Source organism: Tupaia chinensis, unplaced genomic scaffold (genome assembly GCF_000334495.1).
Source record: "Tupaia chinensis unplaced genomic scaffold, TupChi_1.0 Scaffold000459_1, whole genome shotgun sequence".
Classification (NCBI taxonomy): Eukaryota; Metazoa; Chordata; class Mammalia; order Scandentia; family Tupaiidae; genus Tupaia; species Tupaia belangeri.
The window spans coordinates 2,754,808-2,777,322 of record NW_006159968.1 but is presented as its reverse complement, the minus strand read 5'-3'; the positions used below and the strand labels follow the sequence as shown (position 1 = coordinate 2,777,322).

The 22,515-nt window shown below is 41.7% G+C and overlaps 1 protein-coding gene across 1 annotated transcript in view; it reads right to left on the bottom strand.

The window, feature by feature from the left end:
* Positions 1-1,446: 1,446 nt before the first annotated feature.
* Positions 1,447-22,515, bottom strand: part of KCNQ3 (potassium voltage-gated channel subfamily Q member 3) — a 115,882-nt gene continuing 94,813 nt past the window's right edge. The window contains exons 11-16 of the mRNA XM_027774586.1: positions 19,799-20,001; positions 18,229-18,331; positions 14,929-15,060; positions 11,266-11,364; positions 8,973-9,057; positions 1,447-6,922 (exon numbers count right to left, since the gene is read on the bottom strand). Coding sequence (XP_027630387.1) covers positions 6,188-6,922; positions 8,973-9,057; positions 11,266-11,364; positions 14,929-15,060; positions 18,229-18,331; positions 19,799-20,001 — 1,357 coding nt within the window. The 3' untranslated portion in view covers positions 1,447-6,187. The remainder of the gene's footprint in view (positions 6,923-8,972; positions 9,058-11,265; positions 11,365-14,928; positions 15,061-18,228; positions 18,332-19,798; positions 20,002-22,515) is intronic.

Genomic DNA, 22,515 nt, shown 5'->3' with positions numbered 1-22,515 from the left:
GGCTTAGCAGGACAAGGAGGGGGCATAACTAGAGGAGTGGAGAGTAGGAGTGCTGGGATGGCCATGATATCATTCTTCTTTATTTCATTCCTCAAATGAACTCAGCAACTAGCTTTAGCTAGGCCTTCGGAAGGCAGCAGGATGTTGGAGGAAGGAAGATTGTCATCTTCCAAAGCATGAAAACATCATTCATTTTCCAGAAATGAGCAGAAATCTAAAAAAAGTGTCTAGCTTCATGTGGGTAGGAAGTTCTTATTAATTTTCTTGGTCTACAGCAACATATTGTTCTCACTTGCTATTTTACCTTTATTTTATCTCTAACATCTGAACCAGGAGTCAGGAGACCTGAATTCTAGATTTTCTCTGCTATTTAATCATTGTTCAATCACTGAGTGATCCAGTATGATTTTTGGTCCAAAAAGCAAGATGATTGTTCTGGGTGATCAAGGTCTCTTCTTGTTCTGAGCTTCTGAGAATCTATAAAATTATGTCTCCTCACCTCTATGATAATAAACCAAAATACTCATCATAAGGAATGCTGGAATTGAAGTTATTAAAGGTTGAGAAAAAAAATCCCCTCAGGATGGATCTGAGCAAGCTTTCTCTCTTTCCTCTGGAAATTCCTCCATTCATTGCTAGTGTATCATCTAATAATCACATGGCATGGCTGTCTTTCCTCATGAAGCCAGGTGTCCATTCAAATTGAATGGTTCCTGCCACGTGACTTTATCTCTACAAATTGTCCTTTGAGAGAATGGTGCAAGTCTGAAATTGTGTGTCTACTGGAAGTGCCATACCTCAACCACTGGGATCCAGCAGTCCTGCTTTTTTTTTCACTCCAATGCTCCTCTTCCTCATTTTGATGGAAAAAAATAAGCATTTTCCTTTGTAGAGATGCACTTACTTAAAAAGCAAGTGTGAACATACCTAGTTTTATCATGTAGTAATTGGGACTATAAGTCTTTTTATAAAAAAGACTTTCTTACGTAAATTTAGTTTGTAAGTAATACCCAAGGCTAAGGCAGTGGGAAGTCCACTCATACTATATATGTGTCAGTCATTATAGCAGAGATTTTACATACATATAGATTGTCTAATTTTTTGTTTGAAAATCAAAACAATCCAGAAGAGTATAACACTTTTGTATTTCCAGAAACAAATTTTCACTCATGTTATCTCTATATCCCTCCTATCTTTCTGCCATTACCATTACTGGTTTCTTTTATTTATTTATTTAATTTTTTTTTGAGAGAGATTTTTGCTATAGGGTGCATGTGCTTGCTTGCCAGAAAGAGAGAGAGAAAGAGAGACAGAAAGGTAGAAATACCCTTCAGGGGGCATGGCCACACAACAATCCCTTCTCCTTCATTCTCCCAGGATTTTGGGCATGCACACACATGCACTTGGTGTGAGTTTTAAGCTAGTTAGTCCAGGACTCAAACTACGGTCGATTACTTGGGAATCCAACAATGTAACCATCACACCATCTGCTATTCCCTTCCATTACTGTTCTCTACAAATCACTAAAGCTATACAGACATCTTGGGTCCAAATATGTTTTTACCTGGGCATCAATAAAGGGCTGGCTACCTCCTCCCTTGTTTCAGAGCAACTAAGTCAATTCTGAATGGTTTAGTATCGGTAACACAAAGACATTGGTTGATCTGGATACAAAGGTCACAGCCTTTTAAGAAGTTCACCCTGAAATTAGCAAGTCTTCAAGGACAAGAAAAAACATGGGCAAGTTTTTAAGGATGCCTGGAGTTCAGAAAGCAAAGAAAACCTTTGTAGCCCTAGGTACCTTGGAAGCATATTCATGAAGACCAAAGACCAGCTATGTGACTCTACTGGGGATGCTAAGAGCAGAGAGAATCCTGGGGAGTGTTTGGTAGCATTGCAGGCCTCTTAAGCAGTTGACTTGAGCACTGAAAAAATTTCTTTTCTTGCCCCAGGAGAATTTGATCTGCAGGTTCTCACAGGCAGAGCGACATCTTCCTCTGTATATAGATGCTGTGGTCTCTACTTCAAGGTTGTTCTGGCTCACATAGTAAGATGGAAGTAGCTCAGCTCCTTGCTTGGCCTCATTCTTGGCAGGGATTTAGAGAAGAGTAAAAAGCTTGTTTCTCTAAGAACTTTCTTCAGATTTCCCAGAACCTTCTTCTTTCACAGCTTATCTAGAGCTACAAAGTCTAAAGCATTGGACCCCAATTCAGTCCCCATTTGGCCCACTCAATCCTCCCTGAGCTGATGGAATCTTGGACATTTTGAATTTTTCCTTTTACTTTATCCCATGTTCAGCCCCCCACTTTTTCAAGCTAAGAAGCCCTTCTGTTTTCCACAGGGCTGAAATCAGATATTTTCCCTTCCTGGTACACATAATTTGAAGGGGCCACTGCTATTCGAGGCCACCAAATTCCCGGCCTTTTAAAGGCAGAAGCTGTGGATTTTTTTTTTTTTCACTTGATTTCCAATGCAGTGCATAGTTCCCGGTACATAGTGGTGCTTACTACATCTTGTCAAATGAATAAACAAATGCCTTTTTCTTTATTATATTCCCATTAGAGTAGCATTAGATTATGAGGATGTTTTGGCAAATTATGAGTAGATCCTGTTGCATTAGGTTTTTCAACAGGTAATTATTCTCTGAACTTACAATGTTTAGGAATGGTCTTGCACAAAATAAGCCTAAAATGCATAATTATTGGTTAATTAGTGTATTTTGACCTACATATCTTGAGGATTTCTAGTTAAGTTTTTATAAAAACTAAGATTTTTTATTATCAGTGTCATGCCTAATAAGTCTAAATTTTCAATCCAAGAACAAATAATTATTAAATAGAACTTTCTCAATTTGATTTTTTTTTCTTTTCCTCCCCAAATTTCTCTTTTACTTAAACTTTTGGTGTTTGCTTGTGTGCCAGTAATTGATAGTCAAAACCCACCCTTGATCTCTAGCACTTTTTTCTTAGTCCAGTAGGATCACCTTTCACCTAACATTTCTAAAGTTGATTCCTTTCATTCATTTTAAAACTATTAAAACATGAACTCTTAAAATTTTCACATCATCTTGTGACACACAGAGACCAAATACATACAATAGGATAACAGTTTTACCTGAGAACATTGTTCCTAGTTTTAAAGAAAGAATTAATTTACCACTGGCTCATAGGGTTCTGCCAAAGCTCCTGTGATTTCCTGGGTATATTTTAGAATCACTGAAATAACAGACATAATGTAAACCTGGGTCCTGTAATTAAACAATTTCACTGGATGATTCCATTAGATTCTTCCTTTGTCTGACAGGAGAATCTTTGCAGAAGCACACACTATTTCCCCCATAAGTTATGTTCAATCCTAGACCTTGAATTTCTGCTATGTCATTGCCAGCTATGGTGGTAATGTTGTCTAGGGGCAATTTGAGCAGGTTTGGTTTACTTTCTAAATATACCTTTCCTAGAGTGGGTGATATCAAGGTAGAATTATTTCAGAAGATTAGTTTTCTTTTTCCTTTTTGCTTTCTTAGATGGGAAAAAAGCTTCTATGACTCTTATAATTTATTCATTCATGAAATATGTGTTTTATCTGTGTTCACATTGACAAAAATAACTTACTAGATGCTGGACACATAGTGATAATTGACACAAACCCAGTCCCTACTGTCCTGACCTTATCCATCCAGAATGTCTGCCTACTGTTTGCAAAATAATATGAGCTCCAATCCTTTCTAGGTTACTAAAATAATCTAAAGTAATTGCTTAACTTTGCATCCATGGTAAATATTTGCAATTTGGAAACGAGAAGGTCTCACTCTTCTGACAGAGAATTCTATTGAGATCCCGGAAAATGCATCTATTGGTAAGATACTGAAGCTAGAAGGTTCTAAAAGAATATTAATAATTAAGAAAAATAATTGCTGCATACGTGGAAGTTTGATTCATTCCCCATCTTTTCTTTGTTTGATTGATTTTCAGTTCCTTGTATACATAGAGAAGCACATGGTGACTCATTAGATGGTAGGTGGCACAATTATCTCTGGTAAAACATTTTGGGAAGATCAGAATCAAGAACCAAACTCTTGGGAAGGGGCATAGTTTTCTTAGGTTTACAGCCCTCAATGGCACTTGCAGCCAAATTGAAGGATGTGAAGAAGAGGACCACATGATCCATTTCTTTTGCCTTTCAGATTGCTAGAACGTCAGATGGAAAACCATAAGGAAGGGTGTTCATGTCTGAGCTGTGTGGTCATTCTTTTATATTTCCCATCTATCCATTTGTAAGACCCTTCACTAAACCTCCCTACCCACGATGCCCACCTTTGGCCAGGGACTTCATGCTTTGGTGTTAAATTCCTAAAGTCAAGGACAGCCTTTATTCTTACTGTGCTCTGAGCCTTTTGCATAGTACCTGTTGACCTGGGGGTTTAAAGGAGCCAATCATTCCAACATAGTGCAAAACCCTAGATTAGGTAATGAGGAAACCATCAACCAGATGTCTGCTGTAGGAACTACAGTTCTTGATAAGTCTATGAAGGAGAATATCAATGGCAGTTGCATGTGGATATTGTTTTGGCCACTAAGGTCATCTCGATGGTCACTATGACAACCATCCACAATCAGTGCTTCGCTGGGTGAGACGAGTGAGACAATAATGCTGTGGTGTAGCTGTTTAGCTAATTCAGCTCAAGCCTAATAGAAACTTTTCTCATCAAAGATTTTAGAGAGTAGCAACATATTAAAAGAGGCCACAGGGTGACTTGTGCTTAGTATTAATACTTATGAAGTAGGGCAGTGCTCTCTAGGGTGTCTACTTACACTTTAGCTAATCTTATGGCTACGTGTGGTTTGGGTATTTTCATTAAAAAAAATGGAGGAGTAAAATTGGATGGTCCTGGAAACTTTGCCTATTTGTATATCAATAGACGTCATAACGTTCTTGTATTATTTTTTTTCTGGACCCAAAATGCAATGCATCAAATAGGCATGCTTTGCAATAAAAGCAGACATTCCCCTCCTGCTAGAAAAGCTTTCAGTGAGTGTTTCCACACAACACAAAGAACTGATATTTTGGCACAATTTCTGGGTTTCATTGTGTAATAGCAGAGTGGAGGGGGGTGTAGAGGAGAGGAGAGAGTAAGCTGACTGGGCCATGCCCTCTCTCCTCACAGGACAACTGAGTGACTCTGGGTGTGTAACTTTATCTGAGCCTAAGGTCTCTCAGTTTAAAAAAGAAAGACTTGGACCAGGTAATGTCTTCATGCTCTCTTGATTCTGACTTCTATTTTAAATGGATATTTTTCCCTTAAGTATCATGGGAAGGAATGTGAGTTGGAACCTTGTTTTGATGACACTGAACTTAGTTTCGGTTCAGACCGGCATCCGTTTCTGACAAATTTCATCCACTTGTGAACATTTTTTTATCTTTGGCTACATAAACTGGGGACTGTTTTAACTTGTCTGTGTATGCATGTGAGTTTTCTCCCTGACAATTCATAACTCATGGTATGCTATACATGGGATTACTATCACCTTTTGCAGGTGAGGAAACCGAGGCACATTATAAACAATGATAGACTAAATGAGGTCCTTTGGAGAAATTTTAAATGCTTTTTCCTAATAAAATGTTTTTGTAATTCTTAGTTTTGGAGATGCAATGACTATCTTATTCCTTTCCTCATGTTAGCTCAGTAGGCAGCCTCATTTACACGTAATACTTTGTGTTGAGAAAATTATTTCTTTGTTTTAGAAAACAGTTAATCACTGGAGTGTTTTACACAAAGGGGCAGTGATCTAGGTAATAACTTAAACTATTTTCTCTGCTTACCAAACCCAAACCCAAACCCAAACCAACTAACCAAATAGACAAATAGCACGGCTCGTCAACAATTTCTCCCTGTACTGGTCCAATCATGATTAAAAGTAAGAACTGCAGATCAGTGTGTATCCTAGAAGAGATTAGCGGTACCATTTATATAGTGTAAAGTCATGCAAACCATGCTGAAAAGGAAGCGGCTTCACTGTGGCATCATGGAGACGAAGAAGGCCATGAGAGCCCCCGCTCAGTGGGGCCCCCACGCACATACATGCATTTGTTGCAGCCATTGGTGTCTCCGCTAGTCAGCGGTGGGTGTGAGAGTAATTGAGCTGTACAAAGTCTGTCTACATTACAAGGAGTCAGCCAGTGACCCCTTTTAAACGGGCTTGTTGGAAGGGGTCCATATCGAGTCAGAAATCCCATCTCCTGTGGATGATAGAGGCATGGAGCCACTGGGTGTGAAGGGGTCTGTGTCTGTGTCTGTTTCACCCTCAGCAAGGTACCGCTTCTCCCTCATCCAGCTTGAGCCCCCACCGGGGTCAAACATGTAATCATCTTTGTCCTGGGAGATGCTGAAGCCACTTGGAGACCGCTCCAGCTCCTCATGGTTGACTGACATCAGGGACAGAGGTGTGTCGCTATCTCGTGTGATGCTGCGTCTCTGCCGGGGGGAGATTCGGTCCGAGTAGGGGCCGTGCAGTTCAGCCTGGGAGTGGTAGCTCACTCGGGAGTCCAGAAGAGTCAAGATAGGCAGGACTGTGGGCCTTTCTGCATATGTCGTCACGGAGGATGGAACACTCGTCTGCACCTTTCCAGAAGTGGGCTCCCCTCGGGGCAGGTTCCCTGGGTCATGTGCAAAATACCCATAGGGGCCAACTTTGTCCATGGGCACCTGGTGGAAGCTGTAGGGAGGATCAGGGGGGCCTGTCTCGGAGTAGTTGCAGATGATGGTTTTCAGATCGGAATACCTGTTGTCTTCTTGCTTCTCCTCCTCAGCTGGTGAAGAGGTCCCCTTGGTGGGGCAGTACTCCGCGACGTGCACCTGCAGCCGCTCCATGTGTTGCATGTGCATGTCCACAAGGAAGTCCAACTTCTTCCCCATGTCATGGACCTGGAAAACATAAGGGATTGGGGGTGACTGCTTCCTGGGTGTGGAGGGCATTCTTGGCTGGGGAAACACTACAGTATTTACTTTGTGAAAGGGAAGACAATTCTTGTAAGTCTTAATAATAGGGTTGTGTAAGGACATACCACGGCAGAAAGAAAAAAGGGGCATTGCCAATCATATATATAAATATACATAGGGATGTCAAAAAAGAAGAAAGAAAAACTAGTAGAGCAAATGTCAAAGGTAGACATTATAATGTGTTCTTTGTTGAAAACGATGACTACAATATCCTTGATTTGATTATCACACACTGCATGCATGCTCTGAAAACCCACACTGTATTCCACAAAGATGTACAATAATTAAGTCTAAATAAGAAACTATTTTAAAAATTAATAAAAAGAATGGCAGCTAATACTTTAATTTGTGCCTCCTACTAGCAGGCCCTATTCCTATATTATTGCTAATCTAGAAACAAGGATTTTCCAGGGAGCAAAGACTGGAACAGAGAGATGGTCTGAGAACCAGCGTTCTGGGCCTTCTTTGTCCTCGAGGAGGAGGTGCGTAGCTGATGCAGCTTGGGTCGAGGACCAGGAATTCTTGATTTGAGAACATTTCCTTAGACAGAAGCACGTGGACTGTTAGTGTTTCTCCTACATGGCAAGATCAGCCTCACCGACATGGACGATAGTTAGCAAGAACTGAGCTTCTCAAGACCGAGGCTCTAGCTAGGGGTTTGGAGGATCGTGGAAGCTGCTCCAGCCAAAACTGGGAGCTCATTTGAATTTCTGTGAGGCATATGCACGAGTTTGCATGAGTGTGTGATGTCCTTGCTCTGACAATGCACAACTCACCAGGAAGCAAGCCACTGGGTAGATTGTCCTGCTTCACAGCTGAGGATTTGAAGGCCAGAGCTAGGGAACAGCAGAGCTGGCCCCCAGGCCTTAGTTCAGCTCATGCTCATAGGGCAGTTACTAAGTAATCGTTTTATGCACCTTATTGACCCACTTAATTTTAACAACAACCCTACAAAGTAGATACTATTTTCTCTTTCACAAGTGAAGTAAAGAGACACAGAGAGAAGTAAATTGTCAAAGGTTAAAGAGCTAGTCAGTGGAAGAGCTGGGAATATAAATTAACATTTGAAAATGAAGAAGAATATTCTTGATATATGGAGAAAGGATAATCATTCAACTTTCCTCTTACTCCTCCATGAATCCAATTTTGGGTTATGAATAAACCAAAAGGATTAATAAGAGGTTAGAGGAAGCTGGCAGCAGCATTTATCTAATGTGAAGTTAGGCAAATGTTGCTGAAATATAAGCGGCTTTACTATGAAAGTCAGAGGCAAGTTACGTGGGTTCTGTGAGCAAGTGGGTTTTTCTTTCCACTTTGAATGACTGCGTTCCTAGCCTGCCTTCCTCCCAGCCTCCTTCACATGGGCCACTGAAAGGTGAGCTACATTTGCACAGGGGCTTTGAAGGAAGGAGGACTAGCCATACCAGAAACTAACATTTCTTAGAGGACCACCATGAAGTATACGGTATGACACGTACTATTTGGTGAGTGTTCACTGTGTGCCAGCTGTAGTCTAGGTAACTTGCATGTATCAAAGCACTTAATCCTCAAACAATATTATAAGGTATTAGAATCCCCATATTACAAATGAAGAAAACTGGTGTTCAAGACAATGAATTAACATGAGGATCATTCAGCAAGTGAATGCTAAATTGATGATTTAATCTCTACATCCTTTATTGAATGGTATATAGTATTACTCAAGAATCTATTGTTCCATGAAAATAAGCATTGAAAGTAAATTTTAGGGGCCAGCAGGTGGCATGATGGTCAGGGTGCTGCATTTTGCATGGCAACCGTGGTTCGAGTCCTGGACCTTGTGGCTTGCTTTTTCACTTTCTCTATCTCTGGTGAGCACATACACCCTATAGCAAATTGTTTAAATTATAATAATAATAATAAATAAAATCGAATACATATTTTAAAAAATAAAGTAAATTTTATACAATTTCTATGAGGAAGAGAGAAGACTTACCTGTCTTTCAACTTTTACAAACTTCCCCATCATGCTTTGGTCTTCGGTTTCTGATGTGGATGCTCTGGCTACATATGGTTCATTCCTAAGAAAAAGCAGCAATTCTGTGAAATCATTGTATCTGTGTTTGCACTGCAAGACCATTCTAATAGGGAAGCCACAGCCTATGTGACCAATATCCTGCTTATACAGCCTGGAGGAGGCCCAGTCAACTTTGGAGGCACATGTGACTCACAGAAAGCCAGTGGTTTCTTTCCTTCAAAACTGGTGTCTCATGCAGGAAATGTGAAACTAAATATTAAACCAAATATTAAGAACATTTTGATTCATGCTAAAGTTAAAGCACCTCTCTGTACCTAAAGCATTTCAATGCTTTAAATTAAATTCCTTCGCCTTTCAGTTTTAGACTACTGGTTGGGAGATTCTACTCTGCATGTGTGTGTGTGGAGATGGGCGTAGGTGGAGAAAGAATGATAAAAATCTCTGAAATGCCATGGTTATAAATATTTAATCTGCCCCATTTTGTTAAGAATGGAAAATGCTGAATCTGAAAATTATTCAAAAGATGATATGGGTAGGAAACGGAATTGAGATGTGTGCTACCTTTGCTCTTGGGCTATACATGACATCTACCTAATTCCACTGCTTCATTATTTTTATGTCCTATACAAATGAAAAGTTTCAGGGAGTCTAGCTGCCAGTCAGAACCATGCATGTTAGATACATCATACATAGTTGATTTTTCTTTCTTGTTGGCCACTGACACTTGCAAAATCTGTGGCCTGTCTTTGGCTGAGCAGTCTTGAATTAAAACAAATGTCAAAAATTGGTGGCCCATGTGCTAAATTGAGCCCACAAGTATTTTCCTTGGTGTGTGCAGGGTTTAAAACATGTAGGCCATCTTAAAAATGGAGATTTTCACATAATATCTGAACACCTTTTCTTGAAAAATTGGACCGTCTGGAAGCACAGGACTCTCATTCTTAAAATTAGAACAGAATAATAATCACCTCCATGTGTAGCCCAGGTCCCCAAGGTCTCACTTAAGCCTGAAGCTGAAGATAAGCTGCTCTTTATCAGAAGCTTATTTTCCTGTTTCTTTTATAAGAAGCAGGTGTATGATATTTCTTTTTTTTTTTTTACTTCTTTTTTTTGGGCGGGGGGGAGAGGTTTTTGCTATAGGGCACGTGCGCTCGCCAGACAGACAGAGAGAGACAGAGAGATAGAAAGCCAGAAATCATCCCCCAGGGGGGATGGCCATGCCACAATCCCTTCTCCTCCATTCTCCTCTCGGGATCTTGGGCACGCATGCACATGCGCCCGGTGTGTTTTAAGCCACCGGGTCCAGGACACAAACCGCTGTCGACTACATGGGAGTTCAGCGACATAGCCATTACGCTAACTGCTGGTCCCAGAAGCAGGTGTATGATATTTCTAAGCCTTACTTCCCATTTATTTGTTAGCATGTTGCAGACATTTGGGAATAAAGAGATGTAAATTCAGACAGTGGGTTTTCTAAAGGGCACCTCCTTAATTTAAACTTTTAAAACTATTTGGAGGGAGAGAGCTGCTTTCCTACAGGACAAAGCTCTCTGCATTGTAATGTTGTCAGATCTCTGAGATCACACTGGCCTCCCTGGCTTTGTGTTGGGAGGGGTATCAGTCAACACAGGATGATTAAGCAGGAAAGGTCTAACTGTCTAAGTGAGGATGCTAATGTGAGGTATTCTTCCTGTCTCAATAAAACTTAGAAGTCTCCTCTTGTTTCATAGCAAGGAAATTGGTGAGGTTCTTTTCTTTTCCTTTTTTTTTTTTTTAAGAGAGATTTTTGCCATAGGACAGGTGCGCTCACTGCAGAGACAGCGAAAGAGACAGAAAGTGAGAAATCACTCCTCAGGGGAATGGTCACATTGCAAACCCTTTTCCACCATTCTCCTCTTGGAATCTTGAGCATGCATGCACATGCACCTGGTGTGAGTTTTAAGCCCCTGGGTCTGGCCTTGAACTGCAGTGAATTACATGGGAGTCCGGCAATGTAACTGTTCCGCCATCTGCTGGTCCTTGCTTATATTCATTTTTAAAAGCCATAGAAAAGAGCAAAGAGGGGCAGGAAGTCTTTTGTACAAAACTTTTAAATGGCCACAGACAGTAACAGTCTTCAAACTCTTTCACTTCGTTTATTTAGAGGAGTACCTCGTTCACCCACGTAAAGGACCCCAGCTGAGATTTGAATGTGGGGATGCTCACGGGCTTTACACCACATCATCTGTCACTCCGTGCTCACAAGCCCCACCTGGGAGACTGCTGGGAAGGGTAGGTGAATGCTGTCCCTTTCTGAGACTTCTTATGTTTCGGAGTGGATGGAGGCCCCGGGGTGAAAATCATATCTATTCTGAAAGAAACAAATAAAGGAGGATTAAATCACAGAGCTTTGTTTGAAGTGGGAAAAAGAATGATTCCATTCCCTTTTAAATCAGATAGGGATTTGGAATAGATGAGAGAAGCAAAGAGAGAGAGAGAGAGAGAGACACGCAGAGAAAAAAAAAGAGAGAGGGAGAGAGCTTACAACCTTAGTTTATTGTAAATGGTGATACTGAAAGCTTCTTCCCACCCCAGAGGAGAGGAAGGCAGACAAACCACTGGGACAGGTGAGGGCTCTGTCCTGTTACTTCTTATAGGAAATGTGACATGTGAACTATAAGCCTCTTATCTTCCAGCTTGCTTATCCCTCCCCAAAATGTCTAGCTAGGGACTTTTTACTGCCAAATCCTAGACCCCATGTTTAGCTTGCGGATCACTGCTGCTCTGCAAGCGTCTCTGGCCATTAAAGGAATAAATACGACTCTAGCTCCAAACCCCACTTCCATTTCTGCAGGAGGCAGTAGCTTCCCATCTGTGATGGGACTACCAGGAGAAAAATGTTCCCTAGGACACTATAGGACTGGCACAGAGGCAGGAGGTAGAGCAAGCTTGAAGGCTCATCACAGGACCAGGGCCATTAAGATTATGAGTCCAGAAATAGCCATGGGTCCCTCTGTCTCCTCTCTGGAAACCCAGGGCCTCTCAGTTGGCACTGCCATATAATAAATCACCATTCCTTTCTTGCTGGCCCACCACGAAAACTGTGATGACAGTGTCATGATCCACTATATGCTCATTAAGATAGGTAGATATTTTTGTTCCCTCTCTGCCTCTCAGAGAGTCATACTTGCATAAGTAACGGCATGTTAGGTTCAGAATTTGTTTGCCTATCAATTTATTCACATGTATCAGCACTGACTGTGTGCATGCTACTATGCTAGAGAAAGTCAATATCCCACTTAGACATAAAGCAAGGTGGCCAATAGGCAAACCTTGACTTGCCAGCATCAGTAACTTCTGATCTGTTCAGGGGGATGTTCCCATTTACTCTGAGGACACTCCCATGAGGAAAGGTTCAGAAGAGGAAACTAAAGCCCACAGAAGACTTGTGTCAATTGGAAATCTCACACACATCATCAAATGAGCTATGAACAGGATTTCAGTTTCCTAACTGCTGCTGGTTCTGTGATTCTAGGCATCAAACTGATCCCTTAAGATTTTCAGTGTTTAATTCTTTTGAAAATCACACACACACACACACACACACACACACACACATATACATTTTTGGCATAGGGTGCATGCACTTGTTGAAGAGAGACAGAGATGGAGAGAGGGGGACAGTGAGAAATCATCCTCTGGAGGGCATAGTCACAAGGCAATCCCTTCTTTATTCTCTTCTCAGGATTCTGGGCAAGCATGCACATGTGCCTGGCATAATTTTCAAGCCACTGAGTCTGGAACCCAAACTGGGCAGTTGGCTACATGAGATCCAGTGCCTTAACCATTATGCCACCTGCTGGCATGAAAATTATATTTTTACAATTTATTAAACATTCAATAAATTGAAACTGTTGAAAAACAAGTCAACATGGGCTTACTCATTATATCAGCATTGTCTCTGAAATCTCTTGGGAGAAGTTCTAGTCCTTTTCTCTAGGTCCCCTACATGGGACCATATGTATGTATCATGTGTATTTCTAAATAAGCATAGGTGCATGCATTTTCTTTTCTTTTCTTTTCTTTTCTTTTCTTTTCTTTTCTTTTCTTTTCTTTTCTTTTCTTTTCTTTTTTTCTTTCTTCTTTTCTTTTCTTTTCTTTTCTTTTCTTTTCTTTTCTTTTCTTTTCTTTTCTTTTCTTTTCTTTTCTTTTCTTTTCTTTCTTTCTTTCTTTCTTTCTTTCTTTCTTTTTAAATTATTATTATCATCATAATCTTCTTTATATTACATTGGGTTACATATAACTTTACAGTGTATTACATTGCTTTTTCAAAAGGGAATGCCATGCATGTCAGTCAATACAGAAACATTGATCTCCCCGCTTCATCATTCAATATCTTTTCTATGTTTTTTCCCAATCATTATTATTATTATTCTAATTATTTTTTAAAACAGTCAATCACTATTTCTCATTTTGCTTGTAAAAAGACTTTACCCATCATGAAATACTTCTCAGACCAATCCAGTTGAGAATACTATACATGTCATCACCAACAGGTAATAAGCCATATCTGCTTCTCACTAACGACATTTTTGTAATCATATGTACATACATATATATTTGTTAATGTCACCATAAGATCCAGTGGGCAGTTATGTGTTAAGTATGTGTATATATAATTATAGTGTGTTATTAGTAATTATATAATACATACTTACCCCTAAACCACATCATTAAAAATAAATCCATTATTCATATTAGATAAATTCTTTTTACAAGTCAAATGATGTATAGTAGTTGAATATTTAAAAAAATAGTGAGAATAAATAATAATAAAAATAATCTGAAAAAATGAAAAGCTATTTGATATTGATTATGTGGCTAGTAATATTTTTGTCTTGACTGATATACATCATGGTATTCATGCTGGAAAAAAGAAATGTACACTGTAAAGATATATGTGATTAAATGTAATATTAGAAAAAAATACCAAAAAAAAACCATCATAAATTTCTTCTAAGCAATGTTTTATGGTTGCATAGCATTTTAATGACAGATACCATTCTTTCCTTAACCACTATCTTATAGTTAAGCAAGTAATGTGTGTTGGAAAATAAAAACTTTCTAACAGAACAGACCTGGTTTGAGTCCCAGGTCTGCTCCTTACCAGCTAGATCATTTTGGGTAAGTTGTTTGTCCTTTTGATTTCGGTTTCCTCATAGAAAAAAATGGCACTAGGATACCATCCCTTCTGGGTTTATAAGGAACTATACATAGAACACCCGGGTTCTAATAAAATGATGGCTATTATTAGCTGGGCATAAATGCTCAGAATTCATAACTTACTTACATTGGTCCAGCAGGTGTTGAGCACTGACAGTGCGTCTATCACTATGCTAGGCCAAGTTGGTGTTTTGCTAGAACATACACCTTCTCCAGGCCTAAGCAGCGGGCTGACTTTGGCCACCACCATGTCCTAGAGACCCTTTGCAGCTTGTTCGATCTGGTGTGGTTGGCTTTAACATCTACAATGCTTGATAAAAATAAATATGTTTATTCTTTTTTTATTGGAGAGGTTTTTGCTATAGGGCATGTGTGCTCACCAGACAGACAGAGAGAGACAGACAGACAGAAAACGAGAAATCACCCCCCAGGGGGGGATGGCCACACCGCAATCCCTTCTCCTCCATTCTCCTCTTAGGATCTTGGGCATGTGCGCACATGTGCCCAGTGTGAGTTTAAGCCACCAGGTCTGGGACGCAAACTGTGGTTGACTACATGGGAGTCCAGTGACATAGCCATTATGCTAACTGCTGGTCCCGAATATTTTTATTCTTAAAATTCCTCCAACATGTTCTGGATTAAACACTAAGGTACAAGTGGCTTCGATCCCTGTGCAATGGGAGAGTTAGTCCTTCCAGATGTGACAGCTTACCTTGTCTGAAGGTACTTTATCCTGGAAAGCATGTCCAGATGTCCTGCAGAATACTGCTCAATCACATCCTTTACGTCGTAAGGCCTCAATGTCTCCTTGAATTTTTTTTTATAGAGACGGAATTGCAGAATTCTACAAGGCAAAGTAGAGGCATGGGCACGTTGTACACAAAGAGTGAAGGAAACCATGATTCCAGGTTAGCAAACTCAGGCACAGGAGGGTAGAGGAGAACCAAAGAGAAAATGTCTTCATGGGAGAACTTCCAGCTCTTGGTTCTGGTTCTATCCTTTGAAACCACACAGAGTTGGGTTGGCTGGTACCTCTTTATAGACCTACCTCCTTCAGTCATTTGGACAAGAAAATATAGAAACAATTCAAGCTAACATTTATTAAGTATTCACTACATGCCAGACACTGAATTTAGCATTTTATGGACAATTCTGCTAATAGATCAATTCTTAGTTGATGCAGCTGTGGCTCAATGAACTTCCACCTCTTCCTAGGGCCATCTGGCTAATGATGTTGGAGCTGGCGCTCGAACTCATGTTTGTGTGCTGGCATGGACTGTCTTTTAAGCACTGCCACTCTGCTCTCTGGGGACAGCTGATACATCTCATCCTCAATAGTCTCTTAAGTTCCTTTCTTTATGAGCTTCTACAAAAGCTAGTTTCTATCCACTGAGCTTTCTCAGGTTCCTTAAAAAGTAGAGCACCCAGAAATGATAAATGAATCAAGTCCTCACCCCCATCTCTCTGGGAATCAATAATGTCCCCCTTGGGGACCAGCAGATGCCATAATGGTCATGTTGCTGGACTTCCAAATAACTGATTGTGGTTCAAGTCCTGGACCTGGTGGCTTAAATCTCACACCAGGTCTCTGGTGACCACATGTGCTCTATAGCAAAAAAATCTCTTAAATAAAATAAAGTCCCCCTTGAACTCCATCTTGAGGTCAAGTCCTGCTGAGCACAGTGTCAATCAAAACCCCTAATCATAGTGTCAGTGGACCACAGCCCACCCTAGGCCCTCTATCTCCTACTTGTGAAGGTCTCTCTTTTGTGGCCTCTTCAAAGTTCAGTCTGTTTGTCTTAACCCCCATCTCCAGCTTCCAAACACTATTTTGGCATATTGATTACAGCATGCTATTCACTTGCTGTGTGTAAGCTTTATGTCATTTTATAAGCCTTCCCTCTACATAGCCTTATCTAAGGCAGGAGGCAGCGATTACAGCTCACAGGCAAAATCTAGCTCTCTGACTGTTTTTATTTTTTTAGAGATTTTCGCTATAGGGCGCATGCGCTCGCCAGATAGACAGAGAGATACATAGAGACAGAAAGCGAAAAATCACCCCCCAGGTGGGATGGTCATGCCGCAATCCCTTCTCCTCCATTCTCCTCTTGGGATCTTGGGTACGCACGCACACGCACCCGGCGTGAGTTCTAAGCCACCGGGTCCAGGACGCAGACCACAGTCGACTACGTGGGAGTCCAGCGACATAGCCATTACTCTAACTACTGGTTCCCTCTGACTGTTTTTGAAAGGAAAGACATTGAAATTCAGCCATGCCTACTAATGTATTGGGTTATTGGAAAAGCATAATGTATTTTTTCTATGTTTTCTCTGCAAACATGCGTCTTGACCTTTCCGACAACCCAGTATGTCCTGTTTACTGCTGCTTCATTGCTATAACGGCAGAGCTGAATACTTGGAACGGAGACCTGCGGACCACAAAGTCTAAAATATCAACTATCTGGCCCTTAAGAGAAAAAAAATTTCCTGGCTCCTGAATTAAGACACCGATAAAAATGTTGAATAAGAAAAGACAGTCCAACAGTGCTATGGAGGTTAAAGTAGCATGGTCCCACATGGCCAACTCCATGGTTCAAGTTCCAGACCCAGTGGCTTGAAAATCATGCTGGGCATATGTGCGTGTGTGACCAAAGTCCCAAGAGGAGAAGGGAGGAGAAGGGATTGCAGCATGGCCATCCCCCTGTAGGGGATGCCGTCTCACTTTCCTTTTTTTTTTTTTTCCTCTCTCTCTGTATTCTGTCTTTCTCTCTGGCTAGTACACGAACTCTATAAGAAAAAAAGAAAAAAGAAAAAGAAAGGGTATAAACAAGACCGTAGAGTATCCCAGCAGAGACCGATCCCTAGTTTGACACAAGTTCATTAACTGACTTCAATATCATCATTCAGCCAGTCACGAATCTAGGCAGTTGTGTTTCTGTCTAACAAAGTTTCTTGAGAAACCGGATCACACACTGTGCTGAGGTCCATGCACTACAATGCCCTTGAGCTTCCTGATCTCTTGGATGGAAAATATCATAAGCAGTTTTTGGAGAATATGGCATCTTGAATATAGAATGTCCTACCACTTTTAGGAAGTGCTTACATGCCCATGTCCTAATAAAATTTCTCTGAATAGTAGCATATTTTAAAAATTTTCCTGAACAATTCTAAAGCAAAATAGAAATAGAGTAGTAGATTATGGTCTCAAATACAGACAAAAGCAATCTATAATCTACTCTCTTATTAACAATGCTAATTAGGATGGAGAAATAGAAGAGATGGAATTGTGGTGGACCATGGCCCACTAGGGGATGTCTCCCCTCTCCTTTCAGGTGTAAGCACATGCACACTCTGGCAATTAAAATAAATGCCAGTTAAAAGGAACTATATAGATGAAATAGGCAGAAGAAAAGCTATTTGAGTCTGAAGACTGTAAAGGGAAAAAAACTCCCTTTACAATACACCACTCACCCTGACATTCTTCAAAATAAATGGCAGCTAATGCCAGAGAAGAGCACGAGAGTTGAAAACTGTCGAGAGGACTGTGGGGCTTTTGTAAAAAAAAAAAAAAATTTGTGGAGGATGCATGGATTCACCATAGAGAGGCAGAAAGGGGGGGAAATAAAAAAGAACCCTCCCTAATTGGGGGATGGTCATGCCACAATCCCCACTCATACATTTCTCCTTTGGGGATTTTGGGTATGCTTGAACACATGCCAGTATATTTTTCATATCTGGGACTCTAACTGTTATGTAAGATCCAGCTGCCTTGACCACCATGCCACTGACTGGCCCCTGTGGGGCATTTTTACAAGGCAAGCAGGAGTCACCCACAATGACCTGCTGACACAGGAATCATTTCTCTTGAGACAGCATCTCCCATGCATATTTACGTCCTCTGTGGAGAGGGTTCCCACCCTCTCCCCAGAGTTCTCAAGAACATTAAGAGCCATGTCCCTTGGAAGGTGAGCCTGGACCTGGGAAGGTGTATGGCGGAGATGGGGAGGCTTACCTAACTGCTCGGATGGCGGCCTTCAGGGTGGGGATCATCTCTTCCATGAGGAAGTCATTTCCGTACCCCCTGTCTTCTGCCATGGGGTCACCTGTCCCAGCGTCTGTCAGGGAGACACACGGGTCAGTGGCAGTTACAGCAGCTGGAGAGGCTCAGACCCGACTGTTGAGCATTTTCCTGGGCCTCCCATCTTTATTCCTGCCTTGGGAAACCAGTTCTCTTGTCGTGGCACCACTTAGCCTTTCTTGGCATCCCTATTCTATTATTCATAAGTCAGGGTTGGAGGTGAGAAGCCTGGGAGGGATGCCATGGAGGATATGAAAGGCGTATGTGAGCCTCACAGCTGGGCAGACCTGGGGTGGATTCTTGTTCTGTCAGTCTCTATCCTGGTGACCTTGGAGAGGTCACTTTCTGAGCCTTGCACACCTCAGAGGTCTTGGAGAGGACTGAGTAATACAATGAGGATGAAGGGCTGAGGATATGTGTCTTCCTGCTCTTTTTCTAAGTGAAAGGGGTGCATGAAGGTTTCTTTCTTTCTTCTTTCTTTCTTTCTTTCTTCTTTCTTTCTTTCTTTCCTTCTTTCTTTCTTCTTTCTTTCTTTCTTTCCTTCTTTCTTTCTTCTTTCTTTCTTTCTTTCCTTCTTTCTTTCTTCTTTCTTTCTTTCTTTCCTTCTTTCTTTCTTCTTTCTTTCTTTCTTTCCTTCTTTCTTTCTTCTTTCTTTCTTTCTTTCCTTCTTTCTTTCTTCTTTCTTTCTTTCTTTCCTTCTTTCTTTCTTCTTTCTTTCTTTCTTTCCTTCTTTCTTTCTTCTTTCTTTCTTTCTTTCCTTCTTTCTTTCTTCTTTCTTTCTTTCTTTCCTTCTTTCTTTCTTTCTTTCTTCTATCTTCTTCCTTCCTTCCTTTCTTTTCTCTGTCTTTCTCTCTCTTTCTTTCTTTCTTTCTTTTTTAAATTGCCAGAGGGAGTACAATCTCCAGAGAGACAGAGAGAGAGGAGAAAGCACTCCCCGATGAGGCATGGCCATGCTGCAATCTCTTCTCCATTTCTCCATTCTGTTGGAATTCTGAGCACACAGGCATGCATGTCTGGTGTGCTTTTTAAGCTGCTGGGCTTGGTTAGCCATCTGAAATATGGCTCCCTTAACCACCAGGCCACGTGGCTGGTCCTATTTCTACAACTTTTGAAGGTGTTTTCTGACACCTTCTCCCAACCCCGGGAGGCACTGAGGGCTGTCTCCCTATCCCTCTCTATTCTTCAGGTTGACCTCTGTCATGCCCACTCTTAGAAGTCTTGGGGACATGTCCATGGCTTCTGGAGGGGTCTGTCCAGATGAACTGTGGTGGTCCTGGTCCGGGACAACAGATCACTTGGGAGTCTCCTGTGAGTCACAGAAATATATCACAGAGGCCACCAGACCAAGGAACACAGAAAAGGTGAAACACACTGGTGGGTGAGGGAGAGAATGGAAAGGGCTACTTGATGAACTCGAGTTCATCGTAGGAGAGAGGAGCGGTAAGGAAGGAGGGGCAGGGGAGAGGGAGACATGGAGACAGAGGAGGGAGAAGATAGGCGTTACCTTCAGAACTCTGCCAGAAAGCGTAGGCTTTCATGCGGAAGGCGGTGCGGAAACGCTCTTTATTGTTTAAGCCAACAGGCTTTGGCTCTTTAGAAGGACTTTCTTCTATGGCATCTACATTCAGAGGGGTAAATAGCTTTCCTTTAGTATTGCTACCACGAGGATTAGAAAGGCGAACCCGATCCAAGAGACCCAGCTTTTGGCTACAAAATAAGCAAAAGTGAACAATTTTCCTCCTTCAGTGTAGGCTCTTGTAATTTCCCATCCCTCCATAAAGATTCACATACTCTCCTTGAAAGATGATGGGGACAGAGCACCCACAGTGCTAAATCTCTCTCAGCAGCTTGGAATTGGACAGGGTGTGGCTCAAATCTTAATCCACAGTTTAGTAGCCAATATACCCTGGGCAGGCTTTTTAACTTCTGAACTTGTTTCCTCATGTGCCTAAGTGGAGCGTCAAGAACTTCCTGACTTTCCTGCATACTATCCCACAGTGCCCAGATTGTGATTGTTGTTTGTGTTGTTTTGTTAGAGGGTGTGTGCAGTTGCTGGAAAGAGACAGATAGAGAGAGAGAAAGGGAAAGTGAGAAATCACCCCTCATGGGGAATGGCCACACCACGTTTCCTTCCCCTCAATTCTCCTCTTGGAATTCCAGGTGCTGACACACATGCACCCAATGTGTTTTTTAAGCTGCTGGGTTGGTGACTTGAACTGCTCAGCTGGCCATGTGGAATTCAGCTGCCTTAACACCCTCACCCCCTGCTGTCCCAAATAGTGATTTTTACAGATGAATTCTTATCAAATTTTCCTCAAAGAGAACAGAACAACGTAAGTGACATAAACCTGACACTCTTAACCTGGCATTCACCACCACCTCCGCCACACACACACACACACACGTACACACACGCGTGCACCCTCCGCTGCACACATACATACACATGCACACACACACACACACACACACACACACATAGATAGAACTTCAGGGACTACAAGCTTGAATAGGGAAAAAAATGACATCTTTAACTTATTAACCTTTAACTAAAAGTTATCCCTTCTTTCATTTATGAATGTAGGTAACAAGTCCCAGTAATGTCCTCAGAGCCTATGACTCTCTACAATAGAAATCACAGATACTTTTATATCCTGTTACCTTGAGGTATTGCTTATGTCCTTTCTCTCGGTCTCTTTTTCGTTTTAAACAGGGTCTGCCTATATCAAGATCCTCCTACCTCAGCCTCCTGAGCAACTGGGACCACAGACTTAAGACACCATGCCCTACTTTCTAGGGTGAGCCAGGACTCAAACCCAGATCCCTCATATGACCTCAGCCTGCCCAGGAGCAGCATCCAGGGAGGGTTACTACAGCTGGGTCAAATCTGTGATATTGCTGGTCCGTTACCTTATCTGCAAAACAGAAATAAGCACTCCCTCTTCTTCCTGGTTGCTACGGGACAATGCTTGTCAAGGATTTTATAGAGCCCAACACACAACAGATGCTCTGCAAACATTGCTTCCCTCCCTCTGTTTCTGACCTCTGCCCCCTTGCAGTAGAGGGCAGAGGAAGGAAGCTCTTTTGGTGTGGTACTTTGCAGAGAAAGCCACATTGCATGGTCTTGCACTTCAATACACTCAACACAGCACCTTCCCCTCCATTACCCCTCACAGGGCCTGGCACACGGTAGGCAGTCATGTGCTTGTGGAATAAATGAGTGAGCAAATAAATATGGGTGGTCAAATTAGCTTCGCATGAGCCTGAGATAATTCTGAGCTGCCAGGATTTGAACCATGGTCAGCCATGTGGGATCTAGGTCCCTTAATCAGTAGGCCTGACCCCAATCTGAGATAATTTTGTATGTTCTGAGATTATGCCTGATTATGATAACCATATGCTTCGCCAGAACCTGCTAATGACTGTGCAGCTTGGATCATTGCCGAGTTGTCATATTGAGGCTGGAGAGACCAGGTGTGAACTTTGCTCCTCTCTGAGCACCAGCCCACATCTGTACAAGGGGCCTCCCTGTGCCTGCTTCATGGAAGTTTTCAGAGTCTAAAACCAGGGCCAGCAATTGGTGTAATGGTTATGTCACTGGACTCCCATGTAGTCGACTGTGTTTGAGTCCTGTGGTTTAAACTCACACTGGGCCCATGTGTGCATGCCCAAGTATCGAGGAGAGAATGGAGGAAAAGAGATTGCGTGTGGCCATCCTCCCCGGTGGAGGGGGATTTCTCGCTTTCTGTTTCTCTGTTTCTCTCTGTTTTTCTGGCGAGCATGCATGCCCTATAGGAAAAAATACTTGAGAGAGAGAGAGAGAGTAAAACCATGCTAATATCTGTAGCATGTCTTGCCTATACTCAGACATAAATAAGGCACTAAGAAATACTTGAAAACAAATGAATGAATGAGTGAATGAATACACGAATGAGCAATGAGCACACGTTATTCTTGATTATGCGGAACCTGTCCTCTCTCACCCAGCTTTGCTTCAGCAGTTCTATTTAGGAACTCCATTAATAACCAGCTCAGGGTAAATTTAGAAACACTCCCATACTCAGCCAGCTCCATCTTCCCTGAGCCAAAGTCAACATTTTCAGAGCTGCTTTCTTGACTAGTACTCAATGAATGACTAATAGGACAGAGAATGTATCAGGGCCTATGGCTAAAAATAGTGAAGGAGGCAGGAAGCTGACTGAATACACATAGAAGGCATTC